Raw genomic sequence first — 19,554 nt, 5'->3', positions numbered from 1 at the left:
CCGGGAGGCGTAAATCCCCCGACAAAGGTAAGGGGGGGGTGTAGACAGGGCCGGGTGGGTGGGTTAGGTAGGGGAAGGGAGGGTAAGGTGAGGGGAGGGCAAAGGAAAGTTCCCTCCGAGGCTGCTCCGATTTCGGAGCGGCCTTGGAGGGAACGGGGGGAGGCAGCGCGGCTCGGCGCGCGCAGGCTATACAAAATCGATAGCCTTGCGCGCGCCGATCCAGGATTTTAGTGGATACGCGCGGCTCCGCGCGTATCTACTAAAATCCAGCGTACTTTTGCTTGAGTCTGATGCGCAAGCAAAAGTAGGCTGATCGCGCTTCTTTTAAAATCTACCCCATTGAGCGTCCATTGAAATTGTGGGCGCATAGCCACATCTCCTGGGCGTTGATGCATCTGAGTGCTAGGCATGCATAATTCTTCCTTTTTAACTCAGTAGCTCATTAACATATAGCATCAGGTGCCCAAGAGAGGTGGCTGTGCATCAGCCTGAAAGAATTAGTCTCTCTCAGATTCTTCAGCAGTGTATGGCAAACTTCCAACCCATGTACGCATTTAACTTTTCCCCTGCAGTTCCTACTAAGTGCTGGCAGAGCAACAGATTGGATAATGAATATGAAAGGCAGATGCTACCTTTGGTAAAAAGGATGGCACCAGCTGAAAGTCACAGTGTCTGAGGAGATGACCACTTAAGGGTCTTTGCATGAGAGGGCCTACTGTTCTGAGTTGTATCTTGCCTTAGCAGATCACACCTATAGAGGAGGTCTTCAGGGACAGATCCTTTGTGGAGGACTGTTTGGGCTCCACGGGCAGCCTTACTAAGGCCTTTTAAGATTAAGTCAAGATCTCACTGAGGGGACTCATGGTGTGAATGGGAGGCATGTTCATTTTACCCCTCTCAGAGACTGCCCAGCATGTAGGTGTGCTGCAAACTGGGCGCCTTTGGCTTGGGCCCTATAGCATCCACCTGAACCTTTAAGTAACTAAGGGACAGGCCCTTAACCAGGCCTGACTGTATGAAGTTTAAAATTTGTGGTATGTCAGACTTCTATGGGGAGATTCCTTATTCTTTGCAGGAGGCCTCAAGAATCTGCCCAAACCTGACATATGCTATGATGTCAAGGCCTTTTGATCTTTTAACATGGTTGAGCTCACAGCCAAATATTACCCTCTCTTACACAACTGTCCCCCTTTGAGGGTCCAACTGTAAAAGAGAATGGAGTCAGATCATCCATTGGAACTAGACTGTCAGAGAAGATCCTGCTCCTGGCGAAAGAGCAGTGGAGCCCTGCTCCGCAGCCTCCCTAGGCCTGCGTATTACGGTCTCCAAAGCCAATCTGGGGCTACTAATATTACCGTGGATGAATGGCCCTCTATTGTTTTTTTTTTTGTTGTTTTGCCTAACACAGATCATGGTGGAAAGACAAGAGTAGACTGAACTGTGGCCATGGGCATACAAATGCATCTATGCTGCTGGAACCTGGCTCTGCCCAACGGCTGAAGAATACATCAACCTTAGTGTTCACCATTGTTGCTTTTCCATCCGTGCATGGGCAACCCCATCAATCCAGGATTATTTAGAAGGCTTCTGTACTCGGGAGACCAAGATGGCCGCCGACCACTGAGGACGTGAAAGCAGCAGCTCCCGACTTGTCGAAATTTTGGCTTGGCTTTTCTGTTTAATTTCTTTGGACTTTAATTACCCGAACAGCATGCCGCACACAAAAAGAAAAGCTAAAGTGAGAGAAGGATTACCTAGTACTGAAGATGATCGACAGCCGAGCATAGTTGCTGCTTTTGCTAAGACGCCATCGAGTAACCCCGAGGGTGGAGTCGCTGGAGCCGGTATAAAGCAATTGCCTGGCTCCCTGACCTTTGAAACAACTTTGAGCCCGGGGGCTCCAACAACGCCCGAACCTCCTGCGCGTGGTGAGTTGCTCTTTTCTCAAGAACTGCATACCCCCAACTTACAGAGAAGAGCAAAAGAAAGTTTTGCTTCTTCGGAGAGCCCGGTAGCCCCGAGCTCCAGTAAGCTGGGAGAGGGAACCGCACGCTGCACAGAACAACGAGAAGAAGGCGCAGTAGCAGAGGTAGGAAGTCAGAACGGATCGCAGTCGCTTACTTGCTCTACCCCCATATTAGCTCCTTCCCTGGGTGAAATCAGGAATATTCTGTTTTCGATGCAGAAATCCATAAATGCACTAACTATGTCAGTACAAGAAGCAATATTGAAGTCCCAGAAAATGGAGGAGCAGAATGAAAAATTAACAAAACGCATAACCCTGATGGAGGGTAGAGTTGATAATATGGCTAAAATTCAAGTGAATTTGATAACATCAGAGAAAATGCAAGAGAATAAAATGGAACTGCTTGAAAATCAGATAAAAAGAGCTAACCTGAGAATACTAAATTTCCCGAAGACCAGGATGATGACGGCAAAAGATTTATTCTCAAGTTATTTGATGAACATTTTGAAATATTCCCACGATAATCTACCATTATTATCGAGGATTTATTATTTACCACAGCGTAATCCAAAGGATAAGAGGAATAATCAAGATGAGAACCAACTAGATGAGGATGTGAATGTGGATTTAAATCTTACTGAATTCCTAGAGAAATCTTTTGAATCTGAAATAAAAACTAGAGCAACAGTATTGATTCAATTTGCTAGAGTAATTGATAGAGATAAAGTGCTAAGATCATATTTTAGATTTCAGAAATTGAAATTTTATGGATATACAATACAGATATTTCCTGACATTGCAAAGAGTTCCCAGATAAAGAGAAAAAAGTTTCTTGCAATGAGGGAGGAAGCTATAGAGCGTGGAGCAAAGTATTTTCTACGTTTTCCATGTAGGTGTATAGTAAATTTCAGAGAAGCAAAATATGTTTTCATTGAACCTGAGCAATTGCGGGTATTTTTAGATTCTCATTCTCAATCCTAGAGAAACTCTGAATAGTAGTTGGGAAAAAAATGGGTATGGTGTCACTCTTTGTTCGGTTTAGGCAATTTAATTGATATAAATATTTCTTAGGAGTATTGCTCTAGTTTCCTCTTGGTCTCCCCACAGATTTCTTTGGGGATTTATTCAATATGATTACAGATATAGGGTATATTGCTTTATTTTTTGAATGTTGACACAAATGTTTGAAATTTCTTAAGGTGCATCTTTATCTGTAAGATTCATATTGTAATTTTTGTTTTCTTGTAATAATGAAAAATTCAATAAAATATAAAATATAAAAAAAAGAAGGCTTCTGTACTCAATTCGCACTCTACTGGGTCCAGCCTGGTTTGACTGAAAAAAAAAAAAAAAAAAAAATCAGCTTGGCAATTTTACTTCCCTGCTAAATACGCTGTTGATAGCAGAAGACTTCCTTCCACCCAATCACACAACCGGGCTGCCTCTAGCAATATGGTATGGCTGTGAGTGCCTCAGCGCCCCCCTTCCCCGCCTTTTTACATATGCCACTGCCGTGGCATTGTCGGACAGACTGCTTTCCCTTTTACCTGCAGAGGAAGTATTGACGCGCTAATCTGATAGTTTTATTTATTTATTTATTTATGTCATGCATTTATATTCTGCTACATCCAACAGATTTGCTCAGTTCTTGTCTCTAGCCTGTTTATGCCCATTCAGCTTCTTCTGTCCACTGCCCACGCCACCAGGTTCTGGCAGTGTGCCTCCCCACCTCATCTCCCCAGACTGGCATCCGTGGTCACTATGAAGGGACTCTAGGGCAACTCTCTATTGCTGAATGGAGAGTAGTAACCACCAATCTATGCTCCATCTTACTTCTAGCAGTGCCTGTAGTCGGTAAGAGTAATTCTGGGATGAAACCAACCAACGAAGACTGCTAAGGTTCATTTGCACTCTGGTCCATGGACCTAGGCCCGGTAGCTGAAAACTGTTCCCAGCCTTGGGAAAGACCTGTCCTTGAATGGTCAGTACCTGGTCTATTAGCTTGGCTTTTCTGTTGGGAGAGTGTAATTCACCCTTCCCTTTTGGTGAAATTTCTGGGTGCCCATTTCAGAATCTAAGACAATTCAAGCCACTTTTTGTGGAGACTGTTACTTAGCCTGTTGTAGGAGATGGACTACAATCCGAGGCCCTGCGGCATTCTTGCGCTGACTTGGCTCCTATGAATCAATAGTCTACTGGAGCAGCAAAATTCCCTGCTTACATAGGGCTGCCGTCCTCACCACCATGACCTTGGTAAAGTCCTGGATGCCATCACTAGGCCAAAAAAGTAATGCATGGAACTGAAAATGTTTTCATGAGACACCAAAACCTTAAGAGGCTCTGGAAGGATATGCAAATGGGAATATGAAAATATGCTTCCATTAATCTAAGGATGTCAAATACTTTCCTGCTCTTACTGATGAAATGACAGACCTTAATGTTTTTTCTTGAAAAGTGGAATACATGCAGCTACCTGCTGACATCCTTCAGAACCACGAATATATCGATTAGGTGCCCTATCCCTTTCTCCTGTGGGGGTACTGGCACCATAGCCTGAAGATGTCAGAACTGTCCCAGTGTATTTTGAGAGCAGACAGGGAGGGAGACAGAATTCCTTTGGGGCTTGCCTTGCACTTTTGTGAGTGCATCTCTATTGCATGATGTCCAGGACCTCCTGGGTCAATTATAACTTGGGTCTACCCTTCGTAGTACCTCAGCAGCCACACCTACTGGTACTTATCAATGGAAGGATCCGTTGTTTATCATTTTGCTGAATGATAGGCCCCTGCTGCCACCAGGGGCTCCATATATGACCATCTAGCTCCCCAAAAGGGATGGCTTTTTCTTCGCCTCCTGGAGGGAAACTCCTTGTTGACCTGCACTTCTCCAGGGCTTTCCTGCACATCAGGTTGCCTTAAAGTGTAACTTACAAAGGCGTGCCTTTGATGCAGAGTCTGCAAACCAGTTACAAAGCAATAGGAGTGTCCTGGCTGCTACCCATGAGGATAAGGCCCACGAGAACAACCTCACCAGCTCATCTGCCAGAAAAGTCATGGCCAACTCCAGGTAGGTAATTTATGTGCCTTCCGAGAGTTGTTGAACCCAGTGTCAGGCTGCCTGGTCCATATCACCTCCACAAATGAAGGTTTGCAAGCCATAGTGTGTGCAGCAAGGGCTTGTTTGGGAACAGACTATCTTTCTGACCTGCACCACCCACCACCACAATCATGGTCTTGTGTGTGACTGCCAAAACTAGGGCATCCGCATGCAGAATCCTAAAGAGACTCATTTTATTTTTGAGGCAGAGGGTATAGACTGCTTAACACACTCCCTGTTTTAAGCCCTGCCTGGGAATTGTCCCATTCAGAGAGGACCTTGATTTTCAGGGTATTATGCAAGGGAATGCTTTTGGTGGTCTCCTGCTCCCCTGAAGAACAGATCCCCTTCCGTGGGATCCTTAGGTGGGGTGTCTGCCATTTTTTGGGCTGACCCCACAGTGGAAACGAAGGTTGATAGGCTTACTATGGAAGAGTTATCTTCTTCTTAAGAAAATCTACCTCCTTCTGCAAGTCCCCGAGGAAGTCTCAATTTGACTCCTCTCCTGACAGGGACGTTTCCCCCGAGTCCTGCGTGTCCTTATGACTTTTGGGGGGGGGGGGGGGGGGAGGTTGGACCCCTCTCTTATCTACTTGCATGCTGCCTCTTAAAGGTGGAAGATGTTCCCTGAGGGAAAACTTTGAAGAGAGGCCAGATTTCTGAATTGTGGTGTAAGCTTTGTGCATACCCATTGCAAAACTAGGGGAAAAAGGCTCACCTGTCAGGGTCCCACCTACTCCCTTCTTGGGTGTTCCTATCCAGGAATAACTTGTGTGTTCGTGTTGGGGTGGGGGGGGGGGTGGGGGGGACGGAGGAGGAGGATCCTGCTTTACTGGGAGAGGGAACTCTATGCCCTCTACCGGCATCTGTCCCCGATTCAATGTCTGACTCTACCCCCACCTGTTCCTTACTAGATGAAAGGGGTTAAGTGCCTAGGGAGGCTCAGCCTGGCTCTCTCTAGCACATGGGGCAATGAGAGCTGGTCATACTTGGGGTCTGCTTTGTGCCACAAGTAAAAACTCCTCCTGCCCCATGCACGATGAAGGGGCTTGCTCAATGTGCTGCTGCAAGCTGTTGTTGATACTGTTCCTCTCCCTGTGGTGCTTGGAACTGCTCCTGTGGAAGAAAGGGCTTTAGCCACCATCTTGAGGCCTGCAGCAATTACTTCTACTTTATTTTGCCACAGTGAGAGCGAACGTCTACCACTAGCCGTGGCATTCACCTGATGCTGTCACACTTCCTGCAATCCAAGGAAACTCCTTTGCTGCTGCGGCAGTGAAAGCTGATGTGGCAGGAGTAGTTTTTGGTGCTCTTCTAAGACTGCTGTGCTTCCCGACTGCTGCCACAGAGAGCCAACAAAGCTGTGAGTGTGACCCGCATGCCTTCTCCCTCACCTAAAATGGCTCTCCTCTGCCTTCTATGTTATTCCCATCTCTCTCCATTTATTTATTTATTATTTAAAAGGCTTTTTTGTTACCCTTCCAAACAATTCAGAGTAAGGTACAATAAAAACGTACTTAATATGCACATAAAATAATATTAAAAACAGTACAAAATACAATATAATCCATCCTGCTTCAAAGGAGTGGGCAAAACTATGCAATAAACAGGAAAGTTAAGGCATCAAGGAATCTCCTGGAAGAAACAGTGGAGTTAATCAGAGACAGGAAAGGCTTTACCAAACAAGTGAATTCTTTAGTATCTTGGGTGAGATGGAAGAGAGTTTCAGAGTGAGGTAGCACTCACCACCTCAGGGGCCTTGCTTTCTGCTGCTCTGGGTTCATTGTTTTACTTCCTTTACCTCCCCATTTTCTTCTGCTTTTTTTCTTAACTCAATCTAGGAGTAATAATTGACCCTGAGCTAAACATGAAACAACACATCTCACAGAAAATAAAAGAAGGTTATGCAAAACTAATGATCCTAAGAAGACTAAAACCTCTATTAACGATTAACAATTTTCGCACAGTTCTACAAGCAATGATATTTGCTAGCACAGATTATTGTAACTCCCTGCTGTTAGGACTACCTCAATCTACAATTCGGCCTCTGCAAATATTGCAAAATTCCGCTGCCAGAGTTTTGACAGGCAAAAAAAAGAGTGACCATATTACAGGAACACTTGCTGAACTCCACTGGCTTCCAATTGAACAAAGAATACAATATAAAGCACTTTGTATAATCCATAAACTAATCCACGATGATAAAGCCGACTGGCTTAACACGGCACTGCGTGTGCATGTACCACAAAGAAACCTGAGATCTGCAAATAAAGCTCTACTAACTGTCCCCTCTGTCAAATCAGCACATCTCACGCAAGTAAGGGAAAGAGCACTGTCACTGGCTGGCCCTGTACTCTGGAACACCATGCCACTCGAAATAAGACTACAGACAAATCTGAAATTATTCAAAACTAATCTGAAAACCTGGCTTTTTAAACAAGCATTTTATAAAGATAAAGAAAAAGGAGAAAAAGAGTTGAGCGATAAGGATGCACCAAGCTAGAAGTTTTTAGTAACCTACATAAGCATATTAATGTTAAAATCAAACTGCCTAATTTGTTCCTAACAATCAGGTTTAATTTACACACCTAGTTTATTATTTTACATTGTTACCGTACTATGATGGCACACGAGTAATTTGTAATCTATACCACCCATATTTCTCTTTATCGTGCCCTTCTGTAAACCGTTGTGATGGTATTTAACTTAACGACGGTATAGAAAAATTTTTAAATAAATAAATAAACCAGAATTAGACTGGGAGTACTGATTCCCTCGGGAGAAGTATCCTCTGATAGTTGTCCCATAAGCAACAAGGGCTCAACCAGGCTGGAGTCGAACCTAGGTTCTGGGAGCTAAGGTTCATGTGTCCACAGTTGCCAGAGACTATAGTATTGGCTAGGTCCACACTTCCCTTATAGCCTATAGTCTTACTTCACAAATCTGCTTCACTTTTTTTGAAGGAGTTAATAAACATGTAGATAAAGGTGAACTGGTAGATGTGGTATATTTGGATTTTCAGAAGGCATTTGACAAAGCTCCTCATGAGAGGCTTCTAGGAAAAGTAAAAAGTCATGGGATAGGTGGTGATGTCCTTTCGTGGATTACAAACTGGCTAAAAGACAGGAAACAAAGAGTAGGATTAAATGGACAATTTTCTCAGTGGAAAAGGGTAAACAATGGAGTGCCTCAGGGATCTGTACTGGGACCCGTACTTTTCAATATATTTATAAATGATCTGGAAAGGAATACGACGAGTGAGGTAATCAAATCTGCAGATGATACAAAATTATTCAGAGCAGTTAAATCACAAGCAGATTGTGAAATTGCAGGAAGACCTTGTGAGACTGGAAAATTGGGCATCAAAATGGCAGATGAAATTTAATGTGGATAAGTGCAAGGTGATGCATATAGGGAAAAATAACCCATGCTATAGTTACACAATGTTAGGTTCCATATTAGGAGCTACCATCCAAGAAAGATCTAGGCGTCATAGTGGATAACACATTGAAATAGTCAGCTCAGTGTGCTGCGGCAGTCAAAAAAGCAAACAGAATGTTAGAAATTATTAGAAAGGGAATGGTGCAGGGCTTCCCAAACCATGGGTCGAGACCCCAAATGGGGTCACAAAACTTTCATCTGGGGTCACAAGTGCCTCGAATGGCAGCACCTTTCAGGTACCGGAAGCAGCAGCTTTAATAGTGGAAGGCAACATGAGGCTTGCGAGGTAGTATGCACTCACAAGTCCTGTAATAGCCTGCCTTGGCATGAATTTCTGTGGTAACAGGAAGCAGGGATTGGGGCCGCTACAGATTTTCATTTCTAATGCTATTGCTGCTGCTTGCAGCTCACTGTCTGGCTTGGGAATGAAGTGGGGAAGCGGAGGACTGAGCGCACAAGTGAGTCAAGATTGCCTTGACTCTATCCTCACGTACTACTGAATCTGCCCAAGAGAAAAATGTTGCCCCTTCATCAGCCTGCTCTCGTCTCACTAATTGGCATCCATCTTTGGCCCGGCGCCCAAACGAAAATCTTGCCACTGCTCTCGGCCCAGGGAGAGGTTTATAGAAGGTGGTTCAGTTGCAGCTTGCATCATTTGGAAAGGGATTGGTTGTGGAGGGTGAGAAAGGGGAAATGAAAGAAGACTGACTGATGGATGTAAGAGCTGGGAGGTTGGGGGATCAGCTGGGGGAATGTGAGAAGGATTGGAGAGGAGGTGATAGAGGAGTGAAAGGGATGAGGAAGGAGGGAATGTGAGAGGGAGGATGATAGAAAATCAATTGGGTATTTTAAGAAGGGGCTGGGGGTGAGAGGATCAGCGGAAAGATAGAAAAAGGGCTGAGAGGGGGTGGGAAGAATGTAAAAGGTGTTCCCCTAGAGGAGAAGAGGAGGTCCTTTAGAGAGGGTAGAGGTTGAACAAGAGGATCAGCTGGAGTGCGGTGAAGGTGAGAGTGGAGTAATTTAGAGGGGGACCGCAGCCCTGAATTTGTATTGGTCGCCTTCTGGGGTCATGTGAAATTTTCAAGTGCTAATATGGGGTCACATTGATTAAACGTTTGGGAGGCTCTGGAATGGTGAATAAAGCGGAAAATGTCATAATGCCTCTGTATCACTCTGGGTGAGACCGCACCTTGAATACTGTGTACAATTCTGGTCACCGTATCTCAAAAAAGATATAATTATGATGGAGAAGGTACAGAGAAGGGCAACCAAAATGATAAGGGGAATGGAACAGCTCCCCTATGAGGAAAGACTAAAGAGGTTAGGACTTTTCAGCTTGGAGAAGAGACGGCTGAGGGGGGATATGATAGAGGTGTTTAAAATCATGAGAGGTCTAGAATGGGTAAATGTGAATCGGTTATTTACTCTTTCGGATAATAGAAGGACTAGGGGGCATTCCATGAAGTTAGCATGTGGCACATTTAAAACTAATCGGAGAAAGTTCTTTTTCACTCAACGCACAATTAAACTCTGGAATTTGTTGCCAGAGGATGTGGTTAGTGCAGTTAGTGTAGCTGGGTTTAAAAACGGATTGGATAGGTTCTTGGAGGAGAAGTCCATTACCTGCTATTAATTAAGTTGACTTAGAAAATAGCCACTGCTATTACTAGCATCAGTAGCATGGGATCTTCTTAGTGTTTGAGCACTTGCCAGGTTCTTGTAGCCTGGATTGGCCACTGTTGGAAACAGGATGCTGGGCTTGATGAACCTTTGGTCTGACCCAGTATGGCATATCTTACGTTCTTAGAGAGGTCATAAAATAGGTGAAACCTGTTTTTTTTTTAACAGTGGAGGGAAATCTCATACACAATGAATGGTTTAGCAGGATAAGGAAAGCAGCACTCATGCTGTATTTGGAAACTTAAGATAAAATAATATGAACTAACAGCCAAATCCAGTGGAACGAGAAGCAGCAGCAGGTGTAAAAAAAAAAAAAAAAAAAAAATGGGTGGGGGGGGGGGGGGGGGGGGGGGATCTCAGAAAAGGGGTTGGGCAAGATAAAACAAGGCATGGTACTCACCAGAGCAGGAACTCAGAGGAGTAATCAAATCGGAACATATTGTCATCATCCTCCACATAATTCTCGTTTAGCAATGTGTACAGCTCTTTCAGCTAGAGTGAGAGACAGAAGCATGAGATAGAGGCAGTTATAAGCAATGCAAGCCACACAATACCTCAACTAGTTAAAGGAAAATTGGTTCTTACCTGCTAATTTTCGTTCCTGAAGTACCAAGGATCAGTCCAAATGAGTGGGTTTATTACCCCTACCAACGGATGGAGGCAGAGAACAAAACTTTGAGGCACTGCTACATATCCGAGAGTGCCACCTGCAGTCCCTCAGTATTGACCTGTACCCAAGCCAAGATATCTACCTTAAACCCCAATAAAGTTTGGATGAACAGAGATGTAAAGTTGAAGCCCCCTACAACTAGGTCCCCTTGATTTAACACAAAACCTATACCAAACTATGTACATTTCTTCTTACACTGAGTCTATCACAAACCAGCACAGCCAGCTCAGCCACATCCAGGAGCGAGGAAGTCTTTTGACAATGGGGCTGGGACTCTGGACTGATCCGTGATACTTCAGGAATGAAAATTAGCAGGTAAGAACCAATTTTCTTTTCCTTTCGTACCCCGGATCAGTCCAGACAAGTGGGATGTACCCAAGCCTCTCTATTCTGGGTGGGAACCCGAAAGACCTGCACGTAACACTCTCCCCAAACGTCGCCTCCTCTGAGGCTTGCACATCCAAGCGGTAATATTTGGTAAAAGTGTGATGAGAAGACCTTGGCGCTGCACGACAGATCTCTTGCGAAGAGAGCAGCTGACACTCCACCCTTGAGGTTGCCTGCGCCCTAGTGGAATTTGCTCTCAGTCTCTCCAGCACTGACCGAACGGGACAGTCTTACTGCCAGACGCAGGTGGTCCACAAACCATGGCCAACATGGCCACTCAGGCGCTACCAGAATCACCCTGCCCAGATGAAGTTCGATGCGCCACAGCACCTGACCCACGAGAGGCTACGGGGGAAACACGTACAGCAACAGGCATGTCTGCCATGGTTAAACGAGCGTCGATGCCTCTGATCCAACCTGGTCTACCACTGGTCTTCTCCACCTTGCTTGCAGCAAAGCGAAGGCCTCCACCGACAACTCCCACTCCCCCGGATCCAGATGCTATCTGCTAAGGAAGTCTGCTTGCACATTGCCCACTCCATCCACATGAGAAGCAGCTATCCACACCAGATGTTTCTCCACCCAAACAATTCTTGCGCCTCCAGTGCCACCAGATCACTCTTTGCGCCACCTGTCAATTGATGTATGCCACTGTCGTTGCAAGACAAGCAGAAGAAATGCTAACAAGGCCTTGTGCACTGCTCTGGTTTCCAGCTGACTGATAGACCAAGTCGCCTCTTCTGGCAACTACTGACCTTGGGCTGATTTCCCCTGGCAAATCGCCCCCCAGCCCGAGAGGCTGGCATCCGTGGTCACTAACACCCAGTTGGGCACTTCCAGATCCATCCCATTTTCCAGATTGTGCCGAGACAGCCACCATGAAAGACTGAACCTGGCATCCTCCAGGAATGGTAAAGGAAGCCGAAATTCCTCAGACAGCGGATTTCAACAGGATAACAGAGCCCCCTGCAGAGGATGCATGTGAGCAAGAGCCCACAGCACCAAATTCAGCGTAGACGCCATGTAACCCAGCCCCTGCAGGTAATCCCAGACCCTGAGTACCGACTGGTCCAGTAATCGAAGAACCTGACTCTGCAACTTGAGGACTCTCTCTGTAGTCAGAAACACCTTCCCCAGTCAGGTATCGAAGCGAGCTCCAAGATATTCCAGAGACTGGATCAGCTCCAAATGACTCCAGATGCTGCAGTACCTGCTGGACCTAGTGAACACACTCCATCTCCAACTTTGCTCGTATCAGCCAATTGTCCAGGCATAGGTGTACCAGGATACCTTCCTTCCTGAGGGCTGCTGCCACTACCACCATCACCTTTGTGAAAGTGCGCATTGTTGTCGCCATCCCAAATGGAAGACCCCGAAACTGGAAGTGTTCCCCCAGTACTGTGAACCTCAGAAACTTCTGAATGGGGATATGCATGTAGGCTTCTGACAAGTCCGATGCCACTAATTCTCCTTTGCAAACCGCCGCTACCACCATGCGCAACGTCTCCATCCAAAAGCACGGCACTCGGAGGGCAGCATTGACCTTCTGCAGATCGAGAATGGGCCAAAACATGCCTCCCTTTTTGGGCACCATGAAGTACACGGAGTAAGGACCCAGCCCCCTCTCAGGGGAGGCACTAGAACAATGGCTCGCAGAAGCTGTAGACGTTGTAACATCTCCCACACCACCTCCCGCTTGCTCCAGGAAATGCAGCAGGAGATTATAAAAGGCGTCCCTGAGCAGCCGAGAAAATTCTAAAGCATAGCAATCTCTGACCACCTGCAGGACCCACCAGTCTGACGTGAGCTTCGTCCAATCCTCTGAAAAGAGGGCCAGTCTCCCCCCAATAGCCTCGGGAGAGGAGTGGATCTGCACGCCTTTATTGCTCAATCTTGTTTGCGCCCTGGGACCCACTGCCTCTCAGGGGCCTGCATTGGGCTCAAAAGGGCTGCTGTCAGCCAGAACTTTGCTTTGGGGCAGCCAGCGCCTGACTACTGCCAGCTCGAAACCTTCTCGCCTCCTGAAATCGAGAACATGGAGGGAAAAAAACTTCTTTGGGTTCTTCTAGTCTTCAGGCAACTTGTTACCCTTAGACTCCCCAATTGCTTCAAAAGCTGTTCCAGATCCTCTCCAAACAGCAGCTTTCCCTTAAAGGGCAGATTAGACAGCTGGGCCTTAGACTATACATCTGCCGACCAATTTCGTAGCCACAGGACTCTCCTCGCAGCTACCGCCGAGACCATGCTTCTGACAGAGGTCCGAACCACGTCATACAGGGCATCTCCTACATAGGCTGCTCCCGCTTCCAAGTGGGCTGCTTACGTCATCTCCACAGTCGTTCTTGACCTCTTATCGTGCTCCTTCTGAACCCAGCACAAACAGGCTCTCTGCATCAGACTCCCGCAGACCGCTGCACGCAGGTTCAGAGCCGAAACTCCAAACAGCCTAAGGAGGATTTCCAGTTTCCGATCCTGAAAGTCTTCAAAGCCGCTGCACCTACCACCGGAATGATAGTCTTTTTGGTAATCGCAGATACTGCCACATCCACCTTGGGGATCTTCCATGACTCCAGGTTCTGCTTCGGCAAGGGATATAATTTTGCCATAGCCCCTGCTACCTTCAAGCCCGCCTCGGGAGACTCCCAGTCACGATCCACCAACTTCAGTAACAGGAAAGCCTTAGGGGTCCTCGCAATCCCTCCAGGACAAAGTTCAGCCCCTCACTGTCTGACTCCTCCTGAGCGATCTTAATCCCCAGCCCTTCCAGAACCTGGGGGATCAGCACTCAACTCCTCCCTACGGAACAAGGGGACCACGTGAAGATCGTCCCCATCCACAGCTGGAATCTCATCCAGATCCTGCATAGGATCCCCCACATTGATAGGATCCTGACCCGAATCTTGCAATGGATCCAGCAATGTGCTAACAGGGTCCCTACCCAGATCCACCGGACTTCCCTCACCAGATGTGTTTTCCTCCACCATGGACCACTTGAAGCCCAAAAGCCTCAGAAAACCTCGGGACTCCGCCAGCTTAGGCTTCTTCGCTGCCGGGACTTTCTAGGCAAAAGCCTCTTGGTCCCAGCTCCCTTTCTGGCCAAATAGGCCAAATCTAGAAGGTTTCTGGATTGGGAAAACAAAGGGTCCTGATCTGCGTCACCTCCCACGCTCTGCCACCAGAAGGGTCTTGTTCTGCAGGAAAAGCTGTGGGCGGGGGGTCCCGAGGCACTGGAACAGCAGCCTGGCTCCCAGCATGTATTCACCAAATGGCCACCGGTTCATCAGACATCCCCCCCCCCCCAAGGGCCTCCAAAATGTGCCCTGCTGAATTTGAGCACCTGCAGAGGTCCCTGCCGCTGCAGAGACACATTCTCCACAAAACATGGCCGAATCGAAGTGAGGGCGCCTTGAGTTGCGGCAAACATTCCCTCGCAGTGTGGGAGGTGCCATGCTGACAAAAAGCAGCCTAAAAAAACCCAACAAACTCACAAACTCTGCTTGCGAGCTCTGCAGGTGGCGCTGCCCGGGTGCTGAACCAGCCCCGATACACTTGGCTATTCGGCCCCGCTCACCTCGAGCTGCCTGCCGGCAGTGAAAACTGAAAGACACTGGAGCACAGCTTAAAAGCTGCAAGTCCCATCTTCTGGTTACTTTTTTTTTTTTTTAAATAACTTAAATTAAAAAAAAGACAGACACCGAAGAGGAAGAAAAAACTGAAATACTTCCCTGCTTCTGGTGAAGAAGGCTGAGTCCAGGCAGGTGACAGGGACCCAGAGGGGATGAAGGAACCGGAACCACCGGCTATCACCCCCCCCCTCTGAAAATAAGGGCAGAGTTACCCTAGGGATCACAAACCCCCTGCTTGCCCTGCTCTACCCTGAGGGATGGCCCATGAAGGATCCTAACACCTCAGGGCGCCAAAAGCTTCTCAATCCTTATATTTCTTGAAAACTCCAGACTGCAGGTTTGTACGTCTACCATCTGAGGGTCTGCAGGTGGCTCTCTCGGTTATGTGGCAGTGCCTCAAAGATTTGTTCTCTGCCTCCATCTGCTGGTAGGGATGCATAAACCCACTCGTCTGGACTGATCCGGGGTATGAACAGGAACTTGCTCCAAAAAAAACAAGGTTTCCTTCATTCTGCACTGTCCAAATAGGTTTAAACTGTTAGAACCAATAAAAAAAAAAAAGTTTCAAATTTACCCCTTTGCTCCCAGCCATGAACTGATTTTTAGTTGCAGCTGTTAACAGGTTCATAATACAGTTGGTCACTCAACATTTCATGAGATGCTACTAACTCCACATTTACTTCTCAAGGAACTAGATTTCTCCTGTCCTGCCTCACAGAACTCAATCCCAAGCCCCTGTACTCACCACAGCTCGGTCCCCGAGGTCCAAGGCATCCCAGGTGAAGCCCTGTGGGAGGGTGTAGGGCTCCTGCCGGATACTGTCTTTGTCAGGCTCAATGGGACCGTGTGTATTTACTACTTCACCTGGGACAACAGTGCAAAAAGTCAGTGCCCCCTCCCATATTATGAGCTGGTAGCAGAGGGCAATACATTTCTGAAGCTGGAGGAAACTAGTTTTCTGTACTGTATTCACCACACACTATCACCGAGCAAAACACTTGAAAAAATAATAAAAAAAAAAAAAATCTAACTGAAAAAAAATGCTTTTTGCTTCAATAATTATGGATACTCCCTAGCTATAAAGCTTTTAATAGTTTAAAAAAATATATTAACCTCAAAGGGCTCTGCATTAGCTGACGTGCTACACGTTGAGCTTGGGCTCCTGTTAAATCACAGCTTCAGAGTGACTCTCAGCAGCAGAGAATGTTCTTGTGGCATCACTAGTACAATATGTGCCAAGAGAAGTTTGCCAACATCAGAGCTTGGCGCTTAAGAACAAAAGTGGTAAGGCAACATACCCAGCTTAGGGACTGGCTGCGTGTCCCAGAACTGGTAGCTACGCTTGGTAGCCTCTTCCATGGTTTTGGCAGGTCCCTGCCCTACAGAGAACAGCTCAATAGCCTTCTGTATCTCCTGGATCCTCTCCGCTGGCAGAGCATTCACCTGGGAAAGAAACAAAAAACAAAACAAAAAGACACAGTCCAGCTGCCAAAGCCCTAATTTAAGGAACATGTACAACATGACAGCAGATAAAGACAGTGAGTCTGTCCTAATTTCATTCCAGGTACAATGCCCTTATAGACCAGATCCTTTTCCCTTTGTTAGCAAGCTTGGATGGATGCTCAGCAGTGTAGACCAGACTGGACAGGTCAATGAATCCATATCTGACATTATATATTGTGTTAGAGGAAAGAGCTTTGATTCCCTGCTTCTTGTAACAGAGCATGTCATTACACTGATCAGCAGCAGTGCTAATCATTCCACTGGCTCGCCACCATCCAGGGGTCAACACTAGTGCATAACATCAGATATGCAATATAATAAGCAGAGGAATTCAGTTTACCTTCACTGGGTGATCCTGGGCAGAGTCAAGCTTATCGCTTCCTTTATCCTTCTTTCGCTTCTGTTTTTTTTTCTTCTTTTTGGCTCCACTCTCATCTCCTGGACTTGTGCTGTTGGGTGTAAAGGACAGTATTTGCAATGGTGCCCTGTATAATTTCATAACATCTGATGCAACACCAGATATAAAGCAAGTTTGCTTATCATAAACTGTGTTTTCTGTAGATGGTGGGATTAGCTAGCTATTACATGTGGGTGACAACATCCAGTCACACTTAACAGACTCATCTCTCCAAGCTAGTAGAGCTTTGACCTCTACTGAGCATGTGTGGGAGTTCCTGCGCAGGCATTGCTTCAGGAGCCTCCTCAGTCCATATCTGAGCTAATCTAGCTATGTAGTCTACTCTCTAGGGAGGTGGATGGGTATTCTAACAGAAATCACTATTTACATATTTTCTGTTAATAGGCAGGCTAAACCAGCCATTACATGTGGGGAGTCCCATGCTGAGGGCTGCAGAGGAGCACTTAGTAAGCAACCCAAACCTCACAGCAAGAACAGACTTTGCAAAATTGTTTGTCCAAATTTACTGTCAGTCTTTCAGAGATAATCAAGATAACAGTGGGATGTAAGGATATGAACGGAAGACAAAGTTGCTTCATAAATCTCCTACATTTTTTTGAAGAGGTGAATAAACATGTGGACAAAGGTGAACCGGTAGATGTGGTGTATTTGAATTTTCAGAAGGTGTTCAAAGTCCCTCATGAGAGGCTTCTAAGAAAACTAAAAAGTCATGGGATAGGAGGTGATGTCCTTTTGTGGATAGAAAGACATGGTTTAATGGAACACAGTCAACATGGATTTACCCAAGGGAAGTCTTGCCTCACAAATCTGCTTCATTTTTTTGAAGGGGTTAATACACATGTGGATAAAGGTGAACCGGTAGATGTAGTATATTTGGATTTTCAGAAGGCGTTTGACAAAGTCCCTCATGAGAGGCTTCTAAGAAAACTAAAAAGTCATGGGATAGAAGGTGATGTCCTTTTGTGGATTGCAAGCTGGTTAAAAGACAGGAAAGAGTAGGATTACATGGTCAGTTTTCACAGTGGAAAAAGGTAAACAGTGGAGTGCCTCAGGGATCTGTACTAGGACCGGTGCTTTTTAATATATTTATAAATGATCTGGAAAGGGGTACAATGAGTGAGGTGATGAAATCTGCGGATGACACAAAGTTATGCAGAGTAATTTGTCAGTGAAAAGGACCAATCCAGAACAGCCCCGTTGATGGTGAGGAGGGAACTCTGGCCAGGCTGTTCTAGATGCACAGCCACTTCTCCTGGGCGCCCAATGCAGAGCGCTAGGGATGCACAAATTACCCATTGCGCATCCCTTTTAGCATGGCAGCTCATTTGTCTACTGCTTTGAGGGCCCAGGACAGGTGGATGTGCGCACGTTCAGAAAATGTGTGCCCAGTTTAGAAGCATTTTTTTTTTTTACACAATGATATTGTATCAGCCTGTTTGAGACTGCTTCTGACTTCCCTTGCTGGTAATCTCGCAGTCTCCTGGAATACTCCAGACTTTATCTAAATAAAAGATCTCTTTTTACACTCCCACTATTAAGTGTTTCTTTTTGTAACCCACAGCACTGGCACCCACACGATTCCTAATGTGCTTCAATATTCTATAGCTGATGCTGCACTCTTTGCTATCAAACCTCAAAATGAGAATTTGTTAACCCAGTTCCTACTCCAGTAAGGGGGTCGCACCACAGCTCTGCAAATCTACCTTTGTTTCTGATCAGGAATTCTAAACATCTGTGCACATATAATATATAGAGAGACAAGCCGTAAAGCCCGTTAAAACGGGCTATATCCCTCTGTCTCTCACCTCCCCCTCATTCTCTCTCCCCTCACTCTTCACCACCCCCCTCCCCCACCCACTCCTCTCCACCCTCCCTCTCCTCTCACTCAGTCCCCCCTCTCCCTCCCATTCAGTCCCCCCTCTCCCTCTCCCTCCCACTCACTCAGTCCCTCCCTCCCTTCACCCACCTCCATTTCCTCCCGGCGCCGTAAGCGCGACTTCCCGCAACCCTCACCCGGCTCCATTAGCTCCTCCCGCTCCTGCCGGCAGATCTCGGGGGGGGGTCACTCCCGCGCGCGCGGCAGTGACCCCCCCGAGATCTGCCGGCAGATCTGGGGAGGAGAAGTAGCGGCACCGCGCGCGCGGGGTGCCGCTACTTCTCCTCCCGCTCCTGCCGGCAGATCTCGGGGGGGGCGCGGGAGTGACACCCCCCCCCCGAGATCTGCCGGCAGATCTCGGTGGGGGGGGCGCGGGAGTGACACCCCCCCCCCCGAGATCTGCCGGCAGATCTGGGGAGGAGAAGCAGCGGCACCGCGCGCGCGGCGCCGCTGCTTCTCCTCCCGCTCCTGCGGCCCCACCGCCATTTTTTTTTTCCTGATCGACATCCTTGCCCGCACATGCGCAGTAGAGCTGCGCTCTACTGCGCATTTGCGGGCCGTCTGTCACAGGCCATTTATAAGGTAGATTGACAACATGAACCAGACTGTGCAAATTACATGGTGGCAGTGGGGTTTGATTAAGTGACTGGTAAATTATTCCGCCACAATCTCATTTGATTTGTGATTTAAAAAGAGAGTTATACCAAATTGCAGTGTAATCTCCAAAGAGAACACATGGCACAGACAGGGGTCATCAGGCTTCTTTCTAACCTCCAACATCTCAAACTCCAGCAGGCCAGGTTAGAATATTCTGCTTTCCGCCCACCAATGATGGATACAGCATTATACCTGTACAGAGTTTCCAAGCTGATAAATAAAACTAAAATTAAT

At 46.8% G+C, this 19,554-nt stretch overlaps 1 protein-coding gene across 3 annotated transcripts in view; it reads right to left on the bottom strand.

Annotated features, from left to right (window-relative positions):
* LOC115073897 (glycylpeptide N-tetradecanoyltransferase 1) overlaps nucleotides 1-19,554 on the bottom strand; it is a 66,276-nt gene that overhangs the window by 26,740 nt on the left and 19,982 nt on the right. For all 3 annotated transcript variants that reach the window (XM_029572834.1, XM_029572835.1, XM_029572833.1), the window contains exons 3-6: nucleotides 16,710-16,818; nucleotides 16,165-16,309; nucleotides 15,612-15,730; nucleotides 10,584-10,675 (exon numbers count right to left, since the gene is read on the bottom strand). In XM_029572834.1, the coding sequence (XP_029428694.1) occupies nucleotides 10,584-10,675; nucleotides 15,612-15,730; nucleotides 16,165-16,309; nucleotides 16,710-16,818 (465 nt within the window). The remainder of the gene's footprint in view (nucleotides 1-10,583; nucleotides 10,676-15,611; nucleotides 15,731-16,164; nucleotides 16,310-16,709; nucleotides 16,819-19,554) is intronic.

The sequence above is a fragment of the Rhinatrema bivittatum genome, chromosome 12, assembly GCF_901001135.1.
Source record: "Rhinatrema bivittatum chromosome 12, aRhiBiv1.1, whole genome shotgun sequence".
In the NCBI taxonomy this organism is placed as follows: Eukaryota; Metazoa; Chordata; class Amphibia; order Gymnophiona; family Rhinatrematidae; genus Rhinatrema; species Rhinatrema bivittatum.
This window is presented reverse-complemented; position numbering and strand designations above follow the sequence as displayed.